Source organism: Caloenas nicobarica, chromosome Z (genome assembly GCF_036013445.1).
Source record: "Caloenas nicobarica isolate bCalNic1 chromosome Z, bCalNic1.hap1, whole genome shotgun sequence".
In the NCBI taxonomy this organism is placed as follows: Eukaryota; Metazoa; Chordata; class Aves; order Columbiformes; family Columbidae; genus Caloenas; species Caloenas nicobarica.
Genome location: NC_088284.1, coordinates 18,241,757 through 18,268,391, shown reverse-complemented (window position 1 = coordinate 18,268,391; position 26,635 = coordinate 18,241,757). Strand labels below are relative to the sequence as shown.

General features: G+C 36.5%; 1 protein-coding gene across 8 annotated transcripts in view; it reads left to right on the top strand.

Annotated features, from left to right (window-relative positions):
- Positions 1 to 26,635, top strand: part of ERBIN (erbb2 interacting protein) — a 118,051-nt gene that overhangs the window by 88,107 nt on the left and 3,309 nt on the right. For 4 of the 8 annotated variants that reach the window (XM_065657835.1, XM_065657833.1, XM_065657834.1 and 1 more), the window contains 13 exons: positions 159 to 228; positions 1,253 to 1,352; positions 3,035 to 3,156; positions 3,771 to 3,941; positions 4,678 to 4,860; positions 7,108 to 7,225; positions 8,893 to 9,076; positions 9,872 to 11,393; positions 19,708 to 19,851; positions 20,671 to 20,802; positions 22,485 to 22,694; positions 24,347 to 24,439; positions 25,056 to 25,130. In XM_065657835.1, coding sequence (XP_065513907.1) covers positions 159 to 228; positions 1,253 to 1,352; positions 3,035 to 3,156; positions 3,771 to 3,941; positions 4,678 to 4,860; positions 7,108 to 7,225; positions 8,893 to 9,076; positions 9,872 to 11,393; positions 19,708 to 19,851; positions 20,671 to 20,802; positions 22,485 to 22,694; positions 24,347 to 24,439; positions 25,056 to 25,130 — 3,124 coding nt within the window. The remainder of the gene's footprint in view (positions 1 to 158; positions 229 to 1,252; positions 1,353 to 3,034; positions 3,157 to 3,770; positions 3,942 to 4,677; positions 4,861 to 7,107; positions 7,226 to 8,892; positions 9,077 to 9,871; positions 11,394 to 19,707; positions 19,852 to 20,670; positions 20,803 to 22,484; positions 22,695 to 24,346; positions 24,440 to 25,055; positions 25,131 to 26,635) is intronic. The other 4 variants (XM_065657837.1, XM_065657836.1, XM_065657840.1 and 1 more) reach the window with 4 other exon arrangements.

The window sequence follows — 26,635 nt, the reverse complement described above, 5'->3', positions numbered from 1 at the left end:
TTAAATGGTGTTGCCTTTCAACTGTCAATAGCTGTTAATTTAATTATATCTGCAAATGTCCTTTTTAAACCTTTTTTCAGGCTCATGCAGAATTGTTTTTTAACAGTCTTAACTGTACTGATAAGTGTACTTACATAAATTCTTGTTGTAATTTACAGACTGAAGAATCTGCCATTTACGTTCACAAAACTGCAACAGCTCACTGCTATGTGGCTATCAGACAATCAGGTGAACTTTTTAAAAATTAAAAATAGATGATTTACTTTATTCCTAGTGGAACTGACAAGTACAGAGCCACCTATTGAATAATGAGACCTGGTGGTGTGTATACACACAAGTACTTCCTTGACATTACTATGTTGGTTCTCCTGAAATAAACACCGGGCCAACCTGTCTCTGGAGGTTTTCATACTTCTAGCAAAGTTCTGTGCTGTTAGGAAATGCAGTTTAACAGATGTTGGGTTTTAGGGTTTTTGTTTGTTTGTTTTTCTTAGTTCAGTTTGTTTAGACAGGAGAGTTAGTGTTCAGTAAGCTAATACGTGAATGTATAGTGTGCTGTTTCTTCCAGAGATATACCATCGGGGAAACTTAGCATGGCTTTTTTTGAGCTAGGTTTCTTGCCACACCTTTGTGACTTCCTGACTTCCAAGCTATTAAGCAGTAACTCAGGTGCTTGTGGCTTATGTTTTTGCTGTGTATTGAAGCCCTGTGTACTATTCTGATTTCCTGAAAAGGAATTAAGGTGTACAGACCTATCAGAAATCCACTAGCTTCAGATGTAATCTAATGGAAGCACTTCTACTAATGCAGAAATTTCAAGAATCCATCACCCTTTTTTGTAAGGGGTGGGAAATATTTGATCTGGTGTCAATATGAAAATCTGAGTATAAGATTTTTCTTTGCATGATTGTCTGCATCTTTAAATGGGCAGCTTTATCTTTATATTCCAGATCAGCCTCCTTTGGGATAGTAATTATTCCTAGCAAGAAACTAAGTAATTTTTTAAATACCCAGTGTTTGCTTTTCTCGTAAAGCTGTTACTGAGTTTCAGTTCTCAGTCAAAGCCAGCTGTCCATCAAAGACAGACATGTTAATAACTTCTTTTTGTGAAAACTATTCAAAGGAGAAATGGTTTAATACCAGACAGAGTAGTCTTCAAAGTAATGGGACAGGCTTGCTCTGTGATATGTACATCACATTTACTTTTATATAGACATTCTCATAATATATCCTTATTTCATTTGTTCCCTAGTCTAAACCACTTATCCCTCTTCAAAAAGAAGCTGACCCTGACACACAGAAAACAGTACTTACTAATTACATGTTCCCTCAGCAACCAAGGACCGAGGATGGTAAGAATTTCTGAAATACCCTGTCAGAATGCTCAGTTTGAAAATAGTGGGAAGACCACCCAGTTAATATGATTTTCACTAGATAATACTTAAATACAAATTTGAAGTAAATATGCCAAGTGATGAAGAGATACATCTGAAGACTGAAAACAGTAACTTAATGTGATCTACATATTGGTAAATTCTAGATTAAACTGTTTGAGTGAGGTGAGGAATGGACTGGCAGGATTATGTTCTGTGATGGCTGCTGCTTCCCAGTGTGGCACTGTATTTCATTCTGGCACAGCTTAATGGTTGGGGTCAAATTCCCCTTAGCAGATGTCTGCTTCAGACTATTTTAACAGAATATTAGCCAAAACGTTTCCTCCATTACCAAGTACATAATTTTTGGAAAAGTACATAACGTTCTTTGTTTTCTCTTACAATAAAAAAAAAATCAGCCCAGAAAAAAGGGATATTGCTTAAATATATTTGGAACTGTTTAATAAAAGGTTGGGCCCAAAATATTAACACCTTGACAGAAAGTTATTTCTGCACACTTGTGAAACAGGAAAGTAACTAACATGCCATGAGAAACTCCCCCTAGGAGTTAGGAAAAGAGAGTTAAATCTCTTTTATTTCTCCAGGCAGAAGACAGAAGGAAAATGTTTGCGCTAATATAAGAGAAGGGCGGGGGAGGTGTGGAATGGGACACAGACACATATCAATAGAAGTAATTGAAAACTGACAAGTGGCAACATTCACTCTTCCATGGCACAAGTGTCTAGTACACTGAAAGAGAAGTAATTAAAAATATCAGCAAAAGCAGTAAATTGTGCATCACTTTTAGTGCCTTTTAATGCAGATAATGCATATGCAATACCTCTGATAGAATGTGAGAATTAAAAAAATCATTTGGCGATTTAGTGAAGTTTCAGATTGTTCCTGAAAGCGTTCTCTCCATTTGAACTTTTTTTTACCCAGGTGCTGGAGTTCCTTTCTGTAGACAAGGAAAGGGCTGCTTGTTCAGCTTGAGTTGACAGAAAACCTGCATCTAAGGAGTTTATTCCAAACAGAAGGTTTAAAGTTCAATAGATAGCATTTTTAAAAATTAAAATTTTAAAAATTCATTATCAAGTTCTTTTTTTGGTCAGGAACTGTTTCAGTGACAGTGAAGTCCATTAGTCTATTTTCAGGTGTGTTAAAATTGCAAACTTACCCGATAAATGCAGGGTAACAAATATTCCAGTGCACTTGTTGAGGCCTATAATTAAGTATTCCTCATTTCAAAATTTTCATTAAATAAAATCAGGTGAATGCTCTTTTGTGTGCTTAATGAGTCTGCCTCTCTGAAGTCAGGCTCTATAAATCTATATAAGTATAATTTACATTTATATATATATACACAAATACATATTTTCATATTTATACATATATATGAATAAAAATACTTTTCAGCAAAGAGTTCTGCTGAAACTTTTCAAGTGTGAGTGTAGTGTACAACTGTGTGTATGAAGATTGTACTTTACAGATAGGGTTTTTTCTGTTATGAATATACAGCCAAGTTCATAAAGGCGTGGCAGTGCAGCTAGTATTCAATTAGTGGTACTACTAGTCTCTTTTAAGAATGCATACAAGAGCACACCAAGCCCATCCAAGAGAAACGTATCCTATTCTTATGAGAGACTTTTTTTTTTTTTCAGTTATGTTCATGTCTGATAACGAAAGTTTCAATCCATCTCTGTGGGAGGAACAGCGAAAACAGCGTGCTCAGGTGGCATTTGAGTGTGATGAAGACAAAGATGAGAGAGAGGCACCGCCTCGGGTTAGTGTTGAATTTATTTTTTAATACTTTTTGTTTCCCTCCCTCTTATCCCCAACCTGGAATCCCATCCTTTTCCTTATTTTGGCTGTGGATTTTTCTCTGCTCAAGAAATCGAGTCTTCGGTTATTAGTAAAGAGTATCCAACAGGATGAAACACCATGTTTTGGGAGTTGGTTTTGTGTTGGGTTTTTTTTTGCTTGTTTATTTTTAGCCAGATCTTTGAAAGTGCACCACAAGGGAAAAACTCTCAGCTGATATATGGCAATGTAGGGTATAACTCTTCATAGGCGACTACCTGACTGGTGATGCCATGGAGAAGGACAGTGAGGAAACAATGATTAATCTTATTTTTTTCTTTAAGTTAATTACAGTTGTCATAATTCTTCCTGCTTGCAATCACTGGACACATTTTGGAGAGGGAAGGAAAACCTGATTCATCGTCTTGCTGGGTTTTATAAACCTAAGTCTGTATCAGTGCAGGTAGACACAAACAGCAAAGTGGAGATTATAGATTGTTCAGTGTTTTGTCCTAATTCATTGCCTATTTTAAAGCTGATGTTTTAATTATGGCATTTAATTAAATGTAGAACATTATTGCTTTTTTGTTAACACAGGAAGGCAACCTGAAGAGATATCCAACTCCATATCCTGATGAACTGAAGAATATGGTCAAAACAGTCCAGACAATTGTACATAGGCTAAAGGATGAAGAGTCTACTGAAGATATTGCCAAGGAGTCAAAACAAGAAGGCCAGACAGTTTCTGTAAAAGATGTGGGGGTAAAGGTTAGAGATAATAATCTCTTCTGACTTTGCATGGACTTCCAAAGTTCTAGAGTGCCATTGATTTCTTTTAATTCTCTTCTCCCTCCCCACTAATTCTTTAGCAAGAAAAAATGTCAGATTAAAGAATGGAACTTACCTCTTCACTGCCTGAAGAAGTCTGTAATAAATGTCTGGTTTGCAATAGCAATTTTTCTGTGACACTAAAAATAAGGAAAGTGACTTGCTTCTCAGGCAAATAGAAACTGTAGATCTGTTAAGGAGCTGGCTTCTCCAGATTCTGAAGGATGGCATCTTTGTCATCCTCTGATCCTCTTTTATCTCCAGACTTGACAATGAAATTCAGGATAATCTCTAATGATCTTACTGCTGCCCTTGTGACTGGAGGTTTTACATGATAAGTTGGGGAGACAGTTGTAGCAAGTCGGCTCAGGAGTCTCTAACAGGTTTATGTAGCATGATGGGACTACTGTTTGGTGCTGACATATCTCATTGTAGATACTCTTGGACTTTTTTTTATTTTAGAGAGTCAAACTGATTGACAAAGGATAGGACTGTACCTCAGTAATCTTCAGAGATTTCCCTGCGTTTCATACCTGGTGCATTTCAGACTTTAGAATTTCAAAGCTCAGATTTTCCATTCTGTAGTTTCCCAAAATACGTAATGTTAACTCTAAGTATTGTATGTTACTGAAAACCTTTCAGGCTGTTTTTTCTGCTAATGTTCTTAATCCTGTAGACTTCAGAAATTGCTTCAGCAAAGAACAAAGCAGATGAGAGAAAGCAATATTCAGCAGGGGGCTCTGTGCAGAAGCCTACTGAAGCAGAAGCTGAGCACAGTACCACAAATTCACAGCTGACTGCACTTGTTAAAACCTTGCAGAACACGAAAACGACTGTCAACCATGAAGACACGCTCGAGGTACGGCATTGCAATGAACAATGAATTGTGCTGGTGTTGTATTGAATTTGTTACTCTGGGAGATGAAAACTTACTTTGACAATAGCAGAAAGTTGTCATCCATAAGTGCTGTAAATACAGATGGTTTGCAATGCGCTGTTTTTCTCACTTGAGATTATATTAAGTAAAAGTTTGACTATCTAATAAGTTCATAATAAAAGACACATGCCTTTAAACAAAAATAAAGCAAACTCAATTAAAAGTTGACCTAATTATTAAACTGTAAAAAGACTCAGACAGAATTTTCCAGGTTTTGTTTGATTGTTGGTTCTTCATGAAATAATCCATTTAATTGTCACTGAAATGACAAAATACCTGATTAGTGGGAGCAATCAAACTTGTATGCCCAAGTGACTATGCACGTTCATTTCAAATGAAAAGTAAAGGTGGGTTTAAATGTATGTATTCCTCTGAGTTTATTAATGAGGTGTCATGAATATGACTTGGGTTGTAGTCACCTCCTATAAAATAGTCAGAGATTTAGAACTTCTAAACACCTTGTACATCTCTCTGACAGACACGATGTATTTGTTTATTTAGAATGTTTCAGACTAATGACAAATTTTGGAACTTGTCACTTAATCAATTGCCAGTCACAACCTGTAAAATGTGTTGTGGTTTTTTTTATAGTTTCACAAGCAGATTATTTTTGCCTGTGTTGTATAAGCAGTGGAACATGCATATATCATACTTTTGCTGAAGAGACTTTGTGACAAGCAGTTGTAGCTGTTACTGTCTGCTTCCCCATTAGCATGTTCCTGCTTCTACATGCTTTATGAAAATATTGGTTTTTACATTTTTCTTTAGTTTAAAAATATAATTTCAGAAAATCTTAACTAGTTATCTAACAATGGTGGCAGCAATTCTTTGTAGCTGGCTGTATGCCAGTGAGTAAATGAGGCAGCAGTGTGCAGTCCATCAGGGATAGCAGATTCCTTACTTCCATGCAATAACTGCTAACATGCTGCTAACTATTGCAGTTGAATCCAGATATCTAACTTTCTATGCCTATAAGTTTTTCGTTTTAGCATTGATTACAGCTGTTGTATGTCACCTCCAAGAGGAAGAGCAATGTGGCAAAAGCAGTTAAGAGGTTGTCTGTTCCAATTACAGAGAAAAACAGATTTTTATTTTTAATTGCTTTTTGATTAGCTTGTTTGCTACGTGTCAGTCAGGTTTGTCCTGCCTGCAGTCCAAAGAACTGGCTCGGTAGTTAGTATCATGGGAAGATGGTGCTCCAGTAGGTTACACACATTAGGTGTTCTGAAGCTTGCAGGAAAAAGTGATTGTTATAAAACTGTTTTTGCAATCTGCAACATGGATTTTGTAGCATTTGTAATAGGAAGCATGCTTACTATAAATTTCCACTTTAGGGAAGGTAGGGATTTTTTATTCAAAATATTACTACAAACAATAGGTTTTTTAAGATGATGAGAATACAGGACTGGCACTAGGATACTGAATCCGTCTCATGGCTGCTCTTGCAGCAGCTTTGTCAGTTAATCTTTTTCATGAGTGCACCTAGCTCCATCTTATGGTCAGGAACTAGCGACTTCTAGCTTAAATGTATTCAGCATTGCTTTATTCCTCTGCCATTGTTCTCCAAGTTAAATAACTTCTCTTCCTTTTGGAATTTACCCCCAGCATAAGTTTAAAGATAACAACCCAAGCTACACTTGCTCTTTTGTTGCTAGACTAGGCAGCTCAAGCTCCATTCAGTCTTTTCTCACAGCATAACTCTCCATTCCTAAGATCGTCTTTGTCATGCTACTCTATAGCTGTTTAAGTTTGAGCTATTTTCTCCAAAACCAACACCCAGCTACTCCGTCTGGGTTGTTTGCTGGTTCTATGATAACTTTGTGACTTGAACTCAGCTGGGAGTTCTCTCTAATGGTGGAGCAAAGGCTGCATCTGCTTGCTCCAAGTAGGTTTTTGCAGCTGGAGTTACCAGTTTGAGTGTTGTTCCCATGGAGTTCATTAGTGACAATGCAAGTCCGCGTGTGCTGTTTCTTAAAGGTAATTCAGGGGCAAATGTTACTAAATTCAGTGGACTTGCACTGTGAATGTACTACACAGTTCTTATGCCGGTGTTATGTTGCTTGTTTATTTTTTCCCCTTTATTGTTCAGTGCAGGACAGTCGAGATAGCATTTACTTAACCTTTAAGCAGTTCTTCAAAATGCACAGCATAAAGCTGTTTTTTCTTTAGCAGGAGTCAGAAGAACTCTCCTCTGATGAAGAGATGAAAATGGCAGAAATGCGACCACCGCTGATAGAAACCTCCATAAACCAACCAAAAGTGGTAGCTCTTAGCAATAACAAAAAAGGTTAGATAAAAAGCAATTTCTTGACTCAAAGTGGCTAGTTTTTCCAATTAAATTATGTGAAAGTAGATTTAATTTGTATGTTTTAAAAGAAAAATGATCAATTTTCTAGCTAAGCAATGAAAGCAGAAAAAATGCAATATCTTATGCTTGAGTGCATGGTAGAGAAAGCTGTGTTGATATGCTAATTTTCTTGACTCTTGTCATCAGTTTAAAAGCAGAGGAGAGGAGATGTGTGTTTTGAGGGACTGTTAGCTTGAACACAGTCTTGATATGCTTAAGAAAAGGATTGCAGAAAGCATTATTTACCTTGGAAATATTCTATATTTCTCCCTCCCCCAGATTTTGTGTATTATTGCTGCTGTAGGCAGCAATGTCACTTGCTTAAATTTCTCAAAGAAGCTGTGCTCTCTTCCAGGGTTTAAGAATTAAACATATCTTCTGTCAACTCTTCCTCAAGAGTCACTTTACTCTTTTATTTTTCTTCATTCCTCTAACAGGAAACTTTGGAACATTGTTTTTGTTACTTAACTTTTATATTGTCTGAAAGATAATTTTGGTCTGGGTAATCGTTTCCTTAAGAGTAAGGAATGACCTAGGATTTAGAAGAAACATAATTTAAAAGTTAGAGAGCAGATTGTATTTTCTTCATATGATATCCTAGTCCAGTACTTTCTAGGACAAAAGGCTTTTCTAGCCATTAGATGTTAAAGGGTGAGATTTAGCGGGGATGAAGGGAAACCACACAGAGGTAGCAGGAAGAGTCTGCTGAGGATCACATACAGGTGAAAAGATTGACGTTTATCAATGTTGCCTTTGGGTTTTTGTGTCTGACTGAAGTCCCAAGTCCAGACTTCTTTCTTGTCTCTGGAGATAGATATTAGTTTCACAAAATTTCTGCTTTTGGCACCTGTAGCTGTGTCTTGAAGCAAAAATGTAATGTATTTGTACCCTTATATTGAAGTCACAGCTGGCTTAAAGTCCCACAGAGTAATTATTTTTGTATTAATGTAGTATGTAAGCATGCATACATTATGCAAGAATCAATGTCCACAGGTGTAAATTACTCTGAAAATGTTGTCCTAAGTGATTGGTAAAGCATGGGCATCCACTGGATTCCAATGCTGTGGAAGAACAATTTTGTTTCCTGGGATTTTATTACATTTGTGAAACTATGTATAGCTTATCCAGTGATCTAGGTCTTTCCAGACTGCTTGGTCTAATAAATAGATATTTAACAATGTCATAAAGTTCAAAATCAGGAATGGTGTACACTTTTCAAAATCCTGCATGTGAAGCAGTGGACTTAATTTTCATAGGGGCTAATAGACTCATGTAACTCAATATGATTTGGTAGATATTTTGGGGAAATACTATATAATGTAGCACTAGGTTATGCTAAGGAAACTTGGAATAAATCTACAAGTTAAATTTCATTAATGGGGGGGCTGTTTACATTAAGCCTAATATTTAAAAACCGGGAACTATTGCAAACAGTCTTTTTTAAGTTTAAATGAAGTTTGCAAAGGTGTTAGCTTACATTTTAGTTTCCAGTAGTAAGAATTACTGAAGAATAAGAGACAATTTCTAAATACCATAAGATGCACACATTAAATGGCTATTAAACAGATGTATGTGTCTGTAACTAAACTGGCAAATTTTTATTTCAGATGATTCAAAAGATGCTGATTCCTTATCAGATGAAGCTACCCACAATATCAATCAAAATAACAGCAACTGTTCTTCTCCTTCTCGAATGTCAGATTCTGTTTCCTTAAATACTGATAGTAGCCAAGATATTTCTCTCTGTTCTCCAGACAAAGAAGTGCATGCTGCTGTTTTATCCAAGATCAGGTTTGTAAGATACTATATACCACTGAGCAAATATAATAGAAAAATGTTATTTAATCTTTCATATTACGTGTCCATTCATTTAATTAATTATTTTATATTTAGCGAAATAATTTAAATTTTAATGTTTTAAAATAAGGTTAAGTGTTGAAATAGTTATCTTAAAAAAAAAATGATAAAATTCAGAGGCTAATTTTAGTATATGATACATGGTTTCCATTTGTTTTAATAGTAGGGTATAAAATTTCATCCTTATAATTTGTTATACCTGCAAAATACTTCAAGACACCATTTTAAAAGCTCTATGTTTTTATTTGCATAATTCTGAAGATTGATTTGATTACTAATGTAACTATAAAAGGCTTTTAGAATGTGCTTACACATTACTACTCTTCTTGAGGTTTTGTTAGAAAGTGCAATTTTTTTTAAAAATTGCCAATAGAGACAAGACATTTGTCCAGAACTGTCATGGAACTAGCAAATATTTGATTTAAAAAACCAGTTATTGTCACTTTGTACTTTTTGAAGCTTTTAACTTGTCATTAAAAATTCATGTTGAATTTAAACACACTTCTGAAATCAGATGACACAAATGTTGCCAAAATGAGCCTGCTATATAATATGTTTCTGTAATGGTAAGAAAGCAAATCATAGATCTGTTTGTATATTGGTCGTGTCTTTTTTTGTGTGCACAGCATAGCTGTGTTGCATACTAATGATTATTTCTCCTAAAACAGTTCTTAAAAGAATATGTTGGTTCCTTTTGGGATTTTTCTTAAGAACCATCTTGTTTTCCAGACAAGAAGATGAAAATTTGAATAATCTTTTGCAAAATGGAGGTGAATTGAGCATTACAGTAGAAGAAAAAACGAATGTGCAAGAGAAGGTTACAAATCTGTCTGAATATGAATTAAGCATTGAAGAAAGATTAGGCCTGATAGGAAAAGGTGTTGACCTAAGCACTCCTGCAGAGGAGTCTCACAAATTAGACCAAATAAACATGAATATCAATAAGCTCGTTAGTGAAGAGGCAGTGCCAGTTTCCATGGAAAGGCTGCAAACACAGGAAATAGTTTCAGTAAAAGGCTTTTTGAATAACAACAGAAAAGAAGAAAGTGGGCACTTGGAAAATGAAAATAAATATCCTGTAAATAAAGTAAATGGACATCCTGAGGAAACAGTACAGTCTCCAAGTAAAGACAAACTTATGAGAAGCACTACAGTTGATGGTGATTCTGCTGAGCTGTCTGTTTCGAGGAGCACTGAAGATTTGTCCCCACAGAGAAGTGGTCCTGTGATGAAATCTCACAGCATCACCAGTATGGACACTGGTGGTCTGAAAATCTATGATATTGTCAATGAGAATGGACCTCAACAGCCAAACGCAGTGGTAAAACCAGCATCTGATACTGCAGATGGAAAAAACATAGTCCGAAGTAAATCTGCCACTCTTCTGTATGATCAGCCTTTGCAGGTTTTTCCTGGGTCGTCGTCATCATCTGATTTAGTATCTTCTACAAAAACTGTGTTTAAGTTTGATTCAAATCACAATCCTGAAGGTGCTAATGTAGTGAGAGGATCAGTGACAGGTGGTGCACAGATGTTCACTGCTCCCCAGTATAATATCCAGTACAGCAGCAGTGCAGCGGCGAAAGACACCTTGTGGTCCCAGAAACAGAACACCCCAGTAGAACAAGGCAGCTTACCTCCTTCACGTCTGCTTAGATCTGACAGCACTGAAACCCCCACCTATGTAAAGCATTCTGCTAATATGAATTTCTCCAATCATAACAATGTCCGAGCCAGCGCTGTATATAACACTCATCAACGGATGGCCGGGAGACATACAGATATGTGGGCTATTCCACCGAATGACAGATTGCTCCCAGGAGCAACCAGACACACTCTTCAAAGGCAGAGCAGTGTGTCTTCTACAGCTTCTATAAATATTGGGGATACTGGACCTTCAAGGCGCACTCAGGTTCCTGAAGGTGACTATTTAACCTACAGAGATTTGCATTCAATGGGAAGAGCTCCACCACTGATGTCTGGGCAACAGAGACCTCTTTCTGCCAGGACATATAGCATTGATGGTCCAAATGTACTGCGACCACAGAGTGCTCGGCCATCAGTGAATGAAATACCAGAAAGAACTATGTCAGTTAGTGACTTCAATTACTCACGGACTAGCCCTTCAAAGAGATCGAACCCAAGGGTTAACTCTGAGCACTCTTTATTAGACCCTTCAGGAAAAAGCAAAGTCCCTCATGACTGGAGGGAACAGGTGCTGCGACATATTGAGGCTAAAAAGCTAGAAAAGGTAAAATTATTTTTAAAACTTTTCTACCTTTCTGTTACTTGGGTGTGGAGTAAGTTAAAAACTCTGTGTTTTGAACTGCTTTTATTTAGCAGTGAAAATATACTTTTGATACTGCCTTAGAACGGATAAAGGTGTTTGTGATGCATATCTGAGAAACAGTCAGAGAAACAGACTGTAAATGGAACTTTTTCCCCAAAGAAAAAAATGTCGCTGTTATTTTTATCTCATACTTGCTGACTTAGTCCAATTACTTTAGAATATACTAAATAATATCATATAAACCTGCTGGACCACAAGGCCAGCTCTTTTAGTCCGGGTGATTTTTCTTGAAGCGTTGTTTTTGTATTATACGAAAATACTCCCTTATACCTTAGAACTTTCTGTTCTGCCTTTTTCCCCCTATTTCTTCTTTTTAAGCACAAGAATAGCAGTATAAGTTGGGGAATGACATGTTAAAGAGCAGTGTAGGGGAAAGGGACCTGGGGGTCCTGGTGGACAGCAGGGTGACCATGAGCCAGCACTGTGCCCTTGAGGCCGGGAAGGCCAATGGCATCCTGGGGTGTATTAGAAGGGGGGTGGTTAGTAGGTCGAGAGAGGTTCTCCTCCCCCTCTACTCTGTCCTGGTGAGACCACATCTGGAATATTGTGTCCAGTTCTGGGCCCCTCAGTTCAAGAAGGACAGGGAACTGCTGGAGAGAGTCCAGCGCAGGGCCACAAAGATGATGAAGGGAGTGGAGCATCTCCCTTATGAGGAAAGGCTGAGGGAGCTGGGGCTCTTTAGCTTGGAGAAGAGGAGACTGAGGGGTGACCTCATTAACGTTTATAAATATGTAAAGGGTGAGTGTCACGAGCATGGAGCCAGGCTCTTCTCGGTGACAACTGATGATAAGACAAGGGGCAATGGGTACAAACTGGAACACAGGAGGTTCCAGTTAAATGTGAGAAGAAACTTCTTCCCAGTGAGGGTGACAGACACTGGAACAGGCTGCCCAGGGAGGTTGTGGAGTCTCCTTCTCTGGAGACATTCAAAACCCACCTGGACACCTTCCTGTGTAACCTTGTCTAGGTGTTCCTGCTCTGGCGGGGGATTGGGACTAGATGATCTTTTGAGGTCCCTTCCAATCCCTGACATTCTGTGATTCTGTGAAGTGTAGGTCTTACAGCTTTAGTTCCTGAAGAATTAAAAAGCCGTGATTAACATGTATTTGCCTCCAAGCCAGTTGTCTTTTGAAGCTGGGCATCTGACAGATTGTCGAATGAATATTTATTGGTGTGAGATGAGAACACTTAAAAATCTTGTTCATTTCAGGAAATCACAGGAGGTTTTCATATAATGAGAGATGATGAGCAGGATTCTTTATGTACTGTAAATGCTATCAAGCATTTGATCTGATATGTAAAGCTGAACAATTGCATATCTTCAAAGAATTTGAGTGGAGGCTGGAAGAGTGTAATCTGTGCTGTTCAGCTAAACCAGTTTAAAATATTTTCACTAAATAATGGGCAGAATGTCATTAGCCTGATCCTGTTTCCTTGGAGGGGAAGTGAGTAAAGCAGCCAAAATACATTTTGCTTATGTGACCTAGATGGATTTTATTTTTAAATTTATTTTGAAATAACATTGTTTGGTTTGTAATTATTATTCTAAATACTTCAATATCCATGATAGCTGAAGAAATTTAATGGAATATGGTTGGAAAAATTACTTTTAACTATAATATTTATTTGGAAATCCAAGTATTCAGAGGGGGATGGGTTTGCTTTTGTTTGTTTTAAGTTGCGTAACTTCTGGTGATGGAAAGGGATGGAGTTTGCTTTTTAAAGAAGCCTGCACAACAGCTGCACCTGTTTTTCTGATCCAGTTTGAGTCAAGTACAACATAAAATATTTTAAGGCTTTCACAGTACTGTGCTGTAGTGTGAGGACCATTTGTCCCACAAGGCACTCACAAACCTCACCATGTTCTAGCCCTAATAAAAGCTGCATTCACTGATCTACCATTCTCCTGGATGCGTATATCAAATCTTACATGAAGTGACAGGGTAGCAAAAATCGCAGCAATCCCTGAATGCAGAGGGAAACAAAACTTCAATGCACTGCTAATGCAGTTTGTTTATAGCTCATTCTTATGTCCTCCACATTTGGCATGTTAGGAACAGTGTTTAATACACTGGTTCAGGTACTGTAGGAGTGTAGTCACCTTTACTGCAATGAAATTGATTGCCTGACTTGATTCCCTTCATATCTCTCCATACTTTCTATCATACTTAATATGTAAACCTTAATTTTTGTTTCCTACAAGAAAGATACAGAATAGCTACTATTGAGGTCTTAGCTGTGCATGAAATTTAACAGGTCTTAGAAGTCAGTTTTCTATGTACATGTTCCTTTTGTTCTGGCCTCAAAGTATTTTAAAGTAGCTTTTACTTAGAAATCTGAGACTTATTTATGAGTTTAAAAGTAAGCGTGTATATAATTGTCTACTTTATATTCTCTGGCATACGACTGACTTAAAAAGAAAAATCTGAACTGTGAAAAGCAGACATGATCCTATGTGGCAGCTGGCAAATATGATAATGTGAAAATTCTAGGAATTTACTGGATATTTCTTTGTTCTTTTAAATGGTTTTGGTATTTTTGTTTGTAATTAAAAATTAGCTGAACAGGGGGAGCTTAATCTATAAACCAGACTTCTGAAATGTTTTGAAGTCTGAAAAAAAATTCAGTCATTACGGAACTCATTTAAGGAACAAGCATTTAAGGAACAAGGTCAATTGCAGAGCTCATTTATTGGAAATTGCTTTGACAAAGCTTCCATGCTGTTTCCTTTTTAGAGCATAAGACAACGATACTGACAAAAACAGGTATATAAAATTAAGCCTTATGATGGATATTTGCTTTATACCTTCATGCCTGTGGTTATACAGAACAGTACAGGTTAATAGTATTACTTTTGCTGTAACTCTTCTGAATCTGTTATTGAATTTAATCATGTTTATTATTTCTATCCTGTGCTTATTAGAAAAGAGGGTTTAGCGGGTTTTTTTTGGGGGGGAGTGGTTTTGTGTGGTATTTTTTTTGGTTGTGGTTTTGGTTTGGTTTGGTTTTTTGTTTGGTTTTTTTTCTAAGCTTCTGAAGTATTTGTTTATTTTGCTTCTATAAACTTTAGTAAGTGGGGGCCAGGGGGAGGGAGACTAAATAAACAGTGTCTGCTTGTTGGACAAAGTGGAGCAGATAGTTTTTAAAAATTTATTTATTAGCCCTTTTAACCTGATATAGGTACAAAAAAAAAAACCTTCAAGAGTTGAATTTGCATGAGGAGAGATACAGGATAGTTTCAAGTCTAGCAAAAAAGATTAACAATGGATTCCACCCAAGTAACCAGCATTTGTAATCCTTTTGACAAGCTGCAAGGGGGCATACACCAACCAACTAAAATTATCTATCTGGTTGAAGGAAGGTGAAAACAGTTCATGAGACCATTTGTATTTAGAAAGCTTACATATACTCAGGAGAAACTATTTGCTTACCTGATGCAAGCAAATTTTATTGTGGGATAGAGAAAAGGGTTTATTTAAATGTCAAGCTGCTCTCTAGTGGTTATACATGTAAGCTGTTGGAAAGCAGGCAGTCAATACTGCTGCACCCCCAACCTCATACATTTAGTGCACAGGTGAGTTGTTTTAAGAACAGTAATACTTTTCAGCATATTTTTCTTCTTGAGTGTGACTTGTCCATTTTACTACTTGAAATCTCACAGTAGTCTTCTATAGTAGTCGTGTTGAAAGTTTTCGTTTAGAAATTTTAACTAAAATACTGCCCGTGTAAAAACACTAGTGTCACGCACATTTTATTGTGTGGTAGAGGAATTTCTCATCCATAAATTGCAGTAATAAATATCTGTAACAGTTTTCAGCAAGTATCTGTTATATTTCATGTGCTGAGTAGGCAGAAACTTTACTGGGCCTAACTGTTCTTTCCTTACGTATGTATATTTCCTTTTTTTGTTGTGGATCTCTTGGGAGTTCATCAGGTGTGTGTTTGCTTCCAATTCTAATTTCATCTGGAATTAAGTCCTTTATTTTTTATATAGTTTATCTACTATTTATGTAGAATGGCAGTGCTTTCAGAGAAGAGGTCATAAAGTTTTCTTCCTACTTTCCAATTCAGAAATCAGAATAGGTAGTTTTATTCTCAAGGCTGCCAGTGTGCAGCGCCTTATTAAAAGAAAAATGTCTAAGTGTTTCAGTATTGATATAGAATTGCAGTTTTAATCAAAGTTCAAAATTTTTTCTTGCATTGATTTTTTTTTTTTTATGCTACATACCTAACATGCAAAAACATTTTAATTGATATGGCCTCAGATTTTCTCCAAGTTAAGCTTGCTTCAATATGTCAAGGAAAGTAACTTCAGCGGGTCTGTGCTTAAGTGTTTATAAGATCACAACCTGAAGAATATTTTGACACCAATAAATTACAGGAATGCTATCCATTCAATAGTTGTTAGTTTTAAATTTTGATTTTATTTTTTTTCTCCATTTTGAATGGAGTACTGAACCATCAATGTGTTACAATGATATTTTGTGGAGTTCAGAAATCAATACATCACACCTTAAAAGGAATAAAATTCTTGTACATCTGGATTGTAAACAACGAAAGCTTTGACCCTGCAAACATCTTACAACAGAAGAATTTAAATTATTTGTAATTTTCCATATGCAACTCTTCAATAGGAATGCCGTCGCTGAAGATACTTTTTTTGCAGGATCAGAGATCAAAATTCATACCCTTTTTTTCCCCCTCTCTCACAACTGAAGAAAAGTTTCCTAATGTTTAAATTCTTCTTTGGCATAAACTGGTATCTTGCTAGAATTCTATGAGATTTCAAACAAAGCTGATTTTTTGCTTGCGTGCATTTATTCCAAAAGGCTTATAGCATTAAATTTATGCATTTCAAGTGTTCCAGAATACCTTGATCAAACTTTTTCTAAAGAATCTTAGATAGTCAAGGTGGGAATGAAAAGTGAAGGGTTTTCTAGACATGTAATATAACCCCAAAGGATAACTTATGTCCACCTTTAGCTGGCAATTGATTCTAAGTTCTATTAAGTAAACAAATAAAAGGGCTAATACTTAGGCTTAGCAGTTAAGCTACCAGTTAAGACTATTCCAAGATAAATAGAACGTAGAGTCTTGTTCCCTGCAGATACTTGAATTTTAGTAGTTTCTGTTCTATGCCAGAATTCCATGGCTTGTCATGACAGACTCCAACCAGTCTTAAAATTGCAACAGTGTTACCTAACAGAAATTCTTCTAGGTAAATTCCACTATTTATTGTCTTGCACCCAAATAAATGCATAAAGGCACTTCAATTCCGAAAATACATTCTTTTGAAATCTGAAACTGTTAATTATTTTGTAAGCAGCAAAATGGAGAATACGTTCCAACTCTTAGCATTCAAAAAGAATTTAAGTAGACCCCAAAACTATGCTACTGGCTGTGCCTACATCTAAACTGATTCCATTAGAGGCTGATTTTGATTACAAACCATGATTTGTATGCTGAATAGTTTTTTTTTTACTTTGTAAATAGCCATTTTTTTCTTGATGTATTGTAGCTTTTAATGTGTTCTTCATGGTTTAATAACTCATTTCTAGTAAACTTAACTTTTACAGAAGTATAGCGGAACATGGCATGTATATTGGTTGGTGTATCAATTTAGAGTAAGTGAAATGAGATTTCTCAAGCCTCAAATATTTGAATTATCATTTTGCAGGCCATTGTGCCCTAAGACTTCAGCAAATCAGCTGGAGAATGGAGTTGGTACTTGGAATTAGCATTCATATTGAATCTGAAGTTTAGGCCATACATTTATTCCTTATTTAATTTTTAATAGATTGAAATAAAAATCAGGGGATTTAAAGACATCTGCATATTCATACTTCCAAAAGTGTTTCCTCTGGTGCAGCAGTCTTCAGGAACCCTGCTCAGAAATGTACAACCTTCATGGTGCTCATATTGAGAAGCAAAATAAGAGGAATACTGTTCACACTACAAATGCCTCAGTTTCTCTATTCCCAGCTAAAAATAGGTTGAGCAAAAATACTTCCTAGATTTGTCACTAAGATCTTCTTGTGTTAAACAAAAACTATCTTACGAATCCATGTAATTTTAAATAGTATTTGTTCTGTACAGTTTGTACATGTGGGTTCCTTTTCATTTAGTGTTGAGGTGCTATGCCCAATGTAGAAAAGGATAAAAGTGGTGTTTGCGGTACTTGTCGTGTCTTCCCTACATCAATTGCACAACCATTTTTTGTACTTCAAAAAAAAGTCTCTACCAAGAAAGGAAATTTTATAAATCCTTGAATAAAACTACTCTCAGGCTATTTAATCACCTTGAAGCTCACTAAACTGAGTTACCTGAAATCTTAATTCCTGGTGGACAAGTTTGTGCCTCTACAAATTTTAAGAAGGTTCTACCTCCTATTACAGATCTATCATGGATTGTAAATACAAATCTGGATTTAGACTGTCACTATTTGTTGACCATCTGTTTGCATCCATCTAAGAGAAGAGTGAATCTGGTGGATCTAGGGATCTTTATAGTGCTAGGGACACTTTCAGAAGATAACTTCTAGTCTCACCACGCATTCCTTCTATTTTTACCTGTCTTTTTGCCACTCACAGAAGATGGAGAGAGGAGCTTCCTGTAAGGAGACTTCAGGACATTGCCCTTACGAGTGAGGGAAGGCAGCCACCTGGCTGATTATAGAGACTATGTTTGAGAAAAGTTGCAAGAAGATGCTTTGAGGCACTAAGGACCTAAGGAAAACTGCCTTTGTCAGTTTCATCTGGGTGTTTGGCCTGAAACTTAGAGGAGCACTAAGCTCAGATTGAATGTTTAGTAAAGAGAGACTTGAATTCTGAGTACAGTCTTCCCTCCCAAGACGAAGAAAGCCACTGGAGACTTTTCTGGAAGCTTAAACAACTCAATGACTAGAGAACAGGGTAGGTGTAGAAGAGGAGCATGAGGAAAGCTCACTATGCTGTTGACTGAAGGGTTATCCAAGAGCCTTGGCCAAGAAAAGTCAAGTATCATCAGTAAATACTGTTTTCCAAGGGTGTTTCCAATGACTGTGCTACCAGAGTATCTGGGGAGTATGAATATGCAGAGGCATATGACTTTGATTATTAAACTAGCTTTAGTTTCACTAGATAAAGCTAGTAAGAAAGAGCAAATGTCTGCCTGAGGACTAGTGACTTGTCAAAATCAGATTAGTACATGTAGTCAACAGAAAAATAAAATGTACATATTTGTGTAAGAGCTGTTGCAGTATCTTAGGTAAATTATATGTATTTTGAACTTTTTTCCTTCTTTTTTTACATGGAAAAATTAGAATATTTATTTTAAAATTAAATGCACTTTTACTATGCTTATATGTTTTCATAGGTCTCATTTTTTCAATGGAGGTTTGTTTCATTTGTCAGGTGGCACATGAAGGATTTTCCTTTCCTTCTTTTTTGCAGTCTTCATATTTTTCGTTCTTACAACTACAAAAGTCCATGGTGGCAAGACAGTAACATCTACTGCTTTCTTTCTGTTATCCTTGCCAATATTGCAGAGGTCAGGTTTGCACGGTGATGAAGCTCAAAACCAAACCACCGGGTCCTTGAGCTCATGTTAGCTGTTTGATTGCCCACAGTGGCAAAGGGGGGGACTCCAAGGTTTCCTTCCAGAGTCTTTTTTCTTTAATTGAGGCTTATTCACGTTCTTGAGAGAAGTGTTACTGGAGTGCACTAGGGGCATTAGACGTCATTGCAATAGCAAGAAAACACAGTCAAACAGTCAAATCCCTGTCTCTGTGTAAATTTTTATTTGTACTGTACCAGTAATAGGGGGGAAAAATAAGACAAAATAACTGGTAATTAGATGGTTTTCCACAGGTGTTTATCTTGACTGCCAGCTCTCTTCCTACAACATATTTGATGTTGCAGATTTAATGAAAACCTGGAAATTTTGATAAACTTTTTTTTTTATAAACCTTTGTTGTTTTTCCAGACACATGAACATTTGAATTACTTTATTTACATGTAATTCTGCATGTTAACTCCTGATTGCATGCTGATTTACAGTAAATAAAGGTAATAGGGGTCACTGAGTTGTGTTTTATACATCACAGTGGTACTGTTCTTGCATGGTTTTTATCTTGCATGACAATGGAATATGTTTGTATAAGTCTATGTATAACATGTCTTGTGGTTTATGCATGCTGCACTAATCTCTGTGTTAAATCTGTCCCCTCTTTATTCAGAGCATGCTGTCTAGGTCCTTTAATTCCAATTATGCTGCAGTTAGCAGCTTTCACTATGGCAGCTCTAGGGATCTGCATGGCAGCCAGGGTAGTGTTGCCTTGAGTGTTGCAGACGGAAGAGGTTCTGGTGTGCACATTGTTCGAGTGAGTACCTACAGGACGCTATTGCAATATGTAGAGGGGGAAAGAATAATATAAGGACAGCTCTCACAGTTTCATAGTTGTCCCTTTACATACGGACAATGCTTTCAATAAAAATAATACAATTTATGTTTTGGAATTTTTTAATGGGCATTAAATCAAATAGTTTGCCTTTACTTCATATGCCTTAAACTTATTGCAAGGCTTTTCAATTTAATGTCATGACATTGAGTTTTCTAATTGGCTTTTATTGATGGCTGAAGATATATAAAACTAACTGGTTTCATTGTCCATGTGTGAACAAGAGATTAATTTAACCTAGATTGATAAAGGTTTGAACAAAATCTAATTATGCTTTTTCCTGCCCCGGACAAATTCTGGTGGTGTAGACTGTTCTGTAAGATATTTCAGGCATTCAAGAAAATCTATGTTTTAGTTTGTAAGAAAACATGAGGAAATGACTCCTTAACTCTGAACATCCCGATTGATGTTATCGTATCCATAGTGAGCAGGATAAAGTCAACAGAAGACTTTTAACCATAAGAATTCTTGAATAGGCAGTCCTTAGTATTTTTTTACTTATCTATTTATTGGTGATCAAAGACACCTCTGCAGTTGCTAGTTTTTTGTAAATAGCCATCAATATTTTATGGATGTGGTGTCTTGGCTAGTAAGATTTTCTACATAAACAATATACTAATTAATCAAAGAAGATAAAGAACAATAAAGCCCTTAAAATGTTTTATTCTGGGCTTTTAATGAGAATTTTTTTGTTTGAATTACATGAAGATAGTATTATTTATTGCTCCCTTCTGTTTAAAGCATCCACAGGCTTCCACTCCAGGAGACCAGTGCCAGGACGAAGTGTTCATTTCGGGACAGCAGAATTACTCGTCTGCCACACTGAGTCTCAAAGATGTTCCTCCAGACAGCATGAAGAAAATAGCTGTGCAGGTAATAATCTGCATGACACCATGGGTAGGAAATATTTATTATTCTTTGTAAGGATGTATTTTTTATTATTTATAGAAACATCTGCTGGGATAGTATTATGAACTGGGGTTTCTTTGAAATGTAATACCCAGGTATTGAAGGTGGTATAAATGAAATGGCATCCTCTTTTTGGAAGAAAAAATAGTTACTATATGAAGGGGGATAGTTCTCTTTTTCCTTCAGCAGGGGCTTTGAATGAAGAAATTTGCAGCATAAGATGTAATTGCAAGTCAAAATTGGAATATGGCAGATGATTTCAGGAAAGCAATCGGAAGCTGATTAAACTTTTTAAAGAACAAATCTGAAATCTGTTGTGATGATAAACTACAATTTTTAGGAGACATTCTGTATTCATCTCTAAGGACCATCTATACAGACAGGACTTAGTACAATGAAAATAAATGGATGTTAGTAAATCATTATGATGCATAAAATTATTTTATAACTTTAGTAATTTCAGTTACATTTTTACAGACATTGGATACTGGGAATTTGCATAGCTGTTGATACATGTTGCCTGTGTAAACTCTACCTCTGGAAGCTCAACAAAAAATAGTTTTCTGTCATGCTTTACGTTTTCAGAAAAGGCAGTAGAAAATTGTGTAAATTGAATACTTCTGATCTGTAAATAAACTAAAAAATGTATCTATATATATATTACTGTTTCTCAGAATCACTTTGGCATAAAACACTCAACAGAATACCTTCTGGTACATGCCCATTCACATAGCATGGATTTGCACTTTTGAGAGAGTATTTTAATATCCTTGTATCCTGTAACTAATTGCTTAATGTGGCAGGCTGAAAAAAATCTGTAACTCAAGACTGTAGCATTTTTGGAATGTGGGGATCTTGTGGATGCATGAGTGACCACTTAGGCTAGGTAAGAGCACGAGGCATATGGATGAGGAGGGAAAATGCTGCCCATCTCAACACAGAGCTGAAGAGCTGAGCAGTAACTCTGAGGCTTCAGTAAGAAATGTTGTCATGTCCAGCATCATTCCTAGTGACACAGTTTGAACACACTGTATGTCTTCACAGTTGTGTACCTTATGCAGTTTGTCATCATCAAATCAGTGACAGAAGTGTTAACAAAAGAGTAACATTTATTGGAAATACCATTACAGTTTTGATATTAAAATCTTGAGCTTGTGAGTTTGCTCCAAAGTTTGTCTTGTGAAGCACTCACCAAAAGATCCTTAGAGAACTAGAATTTCTGCCTGCTAGCTGTGCGCAGTTTTTGTTTTGTGTGTTATGTACTGGGAATTGTCACCAAATCTCTGAATTTTATGCAATAGAAGTGCAAACTGTAATGATATCAACCAAGTGTCAATAGTGTCAGCTGCACTGTTAGAAAATAATGGTTGGAATAACTCAGTGAAACAAGTTCTAAAAGCAAAGACTATCTTATCCGTTCTAGTAGAATAGCACTCTGAGTTTTTGTTTTTCAGATTTGTTCTCAGGAGGTCAGAGCTGATGACTATAAAGAAAATTGAGTGTAATTGTACATGATCCAGAAGTGTATTTTTAGTAATGTTCCTAAAATTAAAAGCAGTCAAGTATAAGTAGTATTTAAATAATACAGGAGGAATTGAGGATTGCTGCTTATTAAATGTATGACATAGCATTTATGTTTTATTCAGATACCATTGACGAATGGACAAATGTGTCAGCCTCAAAGACCTCAGGCAAACTATAGCCAAGTCCATCATCTCCCTCCTCAATCATCAGTAGCAAGACATCCATCTAGAGAGCAATTAATTGATTATCTGATGTTGAAAGTTGCCCACCAGCCTCCCTATACCCAGTCCCAATGTTCTCCCAGACAAAGCCATGAGTTGGCAAAGCAAGAGGTAAGAATAAAATCTTACTTGACAATTCGACATCTGTCTGTTAGTGGCAGTGAATTGTTAGATTGTTTTTGTTTATTTACCATTTCTCTGTAGATGGTGACAGAAATCGTATAGGAATTTATCTCCAACAGAACAGAGCGTTATCACAATGCAATTCTACTACTGAAATCACACATTCCTTCTAGTTTGGGGTTTTTTTAATGGGAACATTTTAAGAGAAATGTGGTAGATTTTTAACAGAACATACCAGAAACTTAAGCTTGCATCATTTTACTGAGCTAGAAGTTTATTTCTCCAGTACATTTATTGATCACTAACACATCATTTATCTACTAAGTGAAAAGAATGCCAAGTATGGGTACAACTTAAGAGTGCTTTGCATCTATTAGTTGCTACCCAGAGTGGTTGAAAAACCTGCAAATGTAGAAAAGTGAACCTGTAAAAAAAGTGTGAGCCTCCAATGCATGTCTGAAAATTATCACTTTTAATTATGTTAGACAGAGGTGGGTAAGAAATTCTTCTACAATGTAATGGCTCTTTCATTGTGGCAATCTTCTTTCTGCCCTTGGACACAGGATATTTCTCCTGTATTGTTTTGGTTTTTTTGAGAAAATACTGAGAACTATGTTTTCTCCTGTGCTAGAATGAGAACATCCAATTCTTGTGTAAATGTCCACTTCTCCGTCGTGGTTCAACCCCAGCCAACAACTAAGCATGATGCAGCTGTTCGGTCGCTTCTCCCTGGTGGGATGGGGGAGAGAATTGGGATGGTAAAAGTGAGAAAACTTATGGGTTGAGATAAAGTTAATTAGGTGAAGCAAAAGCTGTCCATAAACAGAGCAAAACAAGGGATTCATTCACATTTCCCATGGGCAGGCAGAAGTTCTGCTATCTCTAGGACAGAAGGGCTTCATCCAACATAATGGTGACTTGGGATGACAAACGCCATCACTCTGAACGTGTCCCCCAATCCTTTCTTCTTCCTCCAGTTTATATTGCTGAGCACAACGTCATATGGTGTGGAATATCCCTGTGGTCAGTTGGGGTCAGCTGTCCCAGCTGTGTCCCCTCCCAACTTCTTGAGCTCTCCCTGCCTTCTCCCTAGCGGGGTGTTGTGAGAAGCTAAAAAGTCCTTTACTGCTGACCAACAACTAAAACATCAGTGTGTTACCAACATTATTCTCATACTAAAACCAAAACACAGCACTATACCAGCTACTAGGACAAAAATGAACTCTATTCCAGCCAAAACCAGGACAGCTATGTAGAACTTCAAGTGAAAGTAGGAATGAGGTTTGATTTTTAAAATTCAACTAGATGTGGTAAAGAAATAGGAGGAATACATTCTTTCATAGGAACATGTATATCTGCTGGGGGCATTAAATTCTTTTACATAGTATCAAAATACCTCTGAATTTAAAGCCCACATGAACTCTGATTATAATAGAAGTGATATTGGAGTAAAATCTATGTACAGTGATACATGATGTATTGGAACCTTGTTCTGCATTAATATGATGAACTGTGATATATGCTTTTTTGAGTTTTTTCTTTTTAAAGCTTTTGTTCACCTCAATTCTTTAGTAATAATTTCATTAACTTTGAATGTGGATTTTCAGTTAGTTCATCTAACTTTGGTTGTAATCACTTAGATTCGAGTGAGAATTGACAAGGATCCAGAACTTGGATTTAGTATATCAGGAGGAGTTGGTGGTAGAGGAAATCCATTCAGACCTGAAGATGATGTGAGTATTTTATACTAATGCATATTAAAATCATTCTGATTAATAATGTCTGCAGTGTTTAGCAAAGCGGGGAGGGGTGGGAATATATATATGTATAAATGGAGAGAGAGATTTCCCAAACCACTAAATTCCAGGACTGGAGGGGAGAAAACTGGGGACAAATGATATGGAAAATCAAGGTGGTGGGTGACCGCAGGGGTCATGGGACAACACAGAGGGTTATTCTAGCTGAGTAGTTCTTGCACAGTTCCAGATATCAGTCAACAAATTTAAGTTAGTGAATTATGGAATTTACAGTTAGGAAGCCTCTTAAAAAGAGAATATGATTTAGTCTTATTTGTGGTGGTTGGTAATTCATCTTGACATATACATCTGCCAAATTAAACAAAGGCAATTCAGAATTTCCATTTCAATACTCCTTTAAATGCAATTCTCCTGGATTTAACATCAGGAAAGGAAGGCAGTCACAAAAGCCAGTAGACCTGTAGAATAATATTTCTTTCTCTTCTATTTATGATCGAAAACTGAAAAAAATATTTTGAATTGCATCTGTTTCATGCTGCCCTACTATATATGAAACAAGTTGTCAAAAATGTGTTCCACTTTGTTTTTCAAGGGTATATTTGTAACCAGAGTGCAACCAGAAGGACCAGCATCTAAGTTATTGCAGCCCGGAGATAAAATAATTCAGGTACTTTGGTCATCTAATTAACTAACCTATGTAATATACTGGTTCATTTTTAGTTTGCACCTTTTCTAAGAGCAGGATGTTTAATTTTTAGGTAGATTACCAATATCTTTTATAGAAGCATTCTTATATTCTGGGATGATGCTTTTAATTTTCTTCCACCTAACACTAGGATAGGTGATACAGGCTGGAGCATTGACCAGTTGGATCATTAATTATTCACTACATTACTGGTTTGAGAATGTTGATAGAGTTGACTCTGCTGCATTTTGGTTTTCTAAAAATAAACAAATGCAACAAAAAATCCACTAGTATCTCAGTTAAACCGCAACATCCTGTGAACAGTTTTCTCAAACAAAGCCAAACAGAAAACACAGCATAATCCTTCCAAAGAAAGGTAAAACCAAAAGACACACAAGAAAACTAAACTGAGATCAAGTTTTCCACTCTGTCTTGTCGCCATTTAGACAACTTCTGCAGTTTTTGACTGAATATCATCTCTCTCAAAATGACTTTGCTATGCTTGATTTTGCAATGTTCTCTGTAAAACATGCATTAGGCATGCATGTTATAATGCGTGTCTAATACATATGTCTAATAAAAATATTCTACATGACCAGTGACCAGATAATTGTATGTAAGTCTTAAGGTACTGTTTCATATTAGGTTAGGGCTAGGGTGTTCTGCACAGAACAGTCTACATGTAAATCTTTCTCTGCAACCCTAAACAAATTTAAAAACCACTGCCTTTACAACAAAGGATTCAGCTGGTAGCAGAAGCAAGCATTCAGTGATGGGATAAGGAACTGCAAGCCCAAAATGGCACAGCTAAGGTGCACAGTACATGACCAGTTGTGTCTCTCATCACATAAGGGGCCATGACTCAGGGAGAAAAGTGGGATGCACAGCTGGAAGCACTGACAGTTTAAACTGCACAAGTTTGTCATCCTGCAAAGTTTTACCACCCATACCAACATGAATTTGCAGTAGTACACCCTGACATGTTGAACCACAGCCATGTTTTCCCTGCCTTTTGTAGGCCACTTAGGCCTGACAGTGTTTGCCGAGCTGAACCTGTCCCAGGAATGACAACGTTGTTTGAAGTCATAGAAAGATTAAAGCTGGGGCTGACCTCAGGAGGTCTCACACCCTAAAATGGCTCCTAATGCCATTAAGGTTTTTTGCTAAAGGCTTCAGTAGTTTTAATTCATCACAAGTGCCACTTCTAACATTCTAATATTTAAATTGAGATATACCATTTGTACTGCATTTGCTTTTTTTGGTGTGGCTATATTAAGGCTGATGAATTAGATGTCTGATGTTAATGATATAAAGTTCAGTTGTCCCTTTTGATTACTTTCAATACCTTTGGGGCAAAATTCTTCCAAGGCAAACAGAGTAGTTTAATTTCTTGTGGCATACAGTTACATGTTCAACTCACATCAACAATATAATCTGCAAATCTGCAGTGTTCTATTGTCTGCATTCATACAAAATTTGGTTATTTT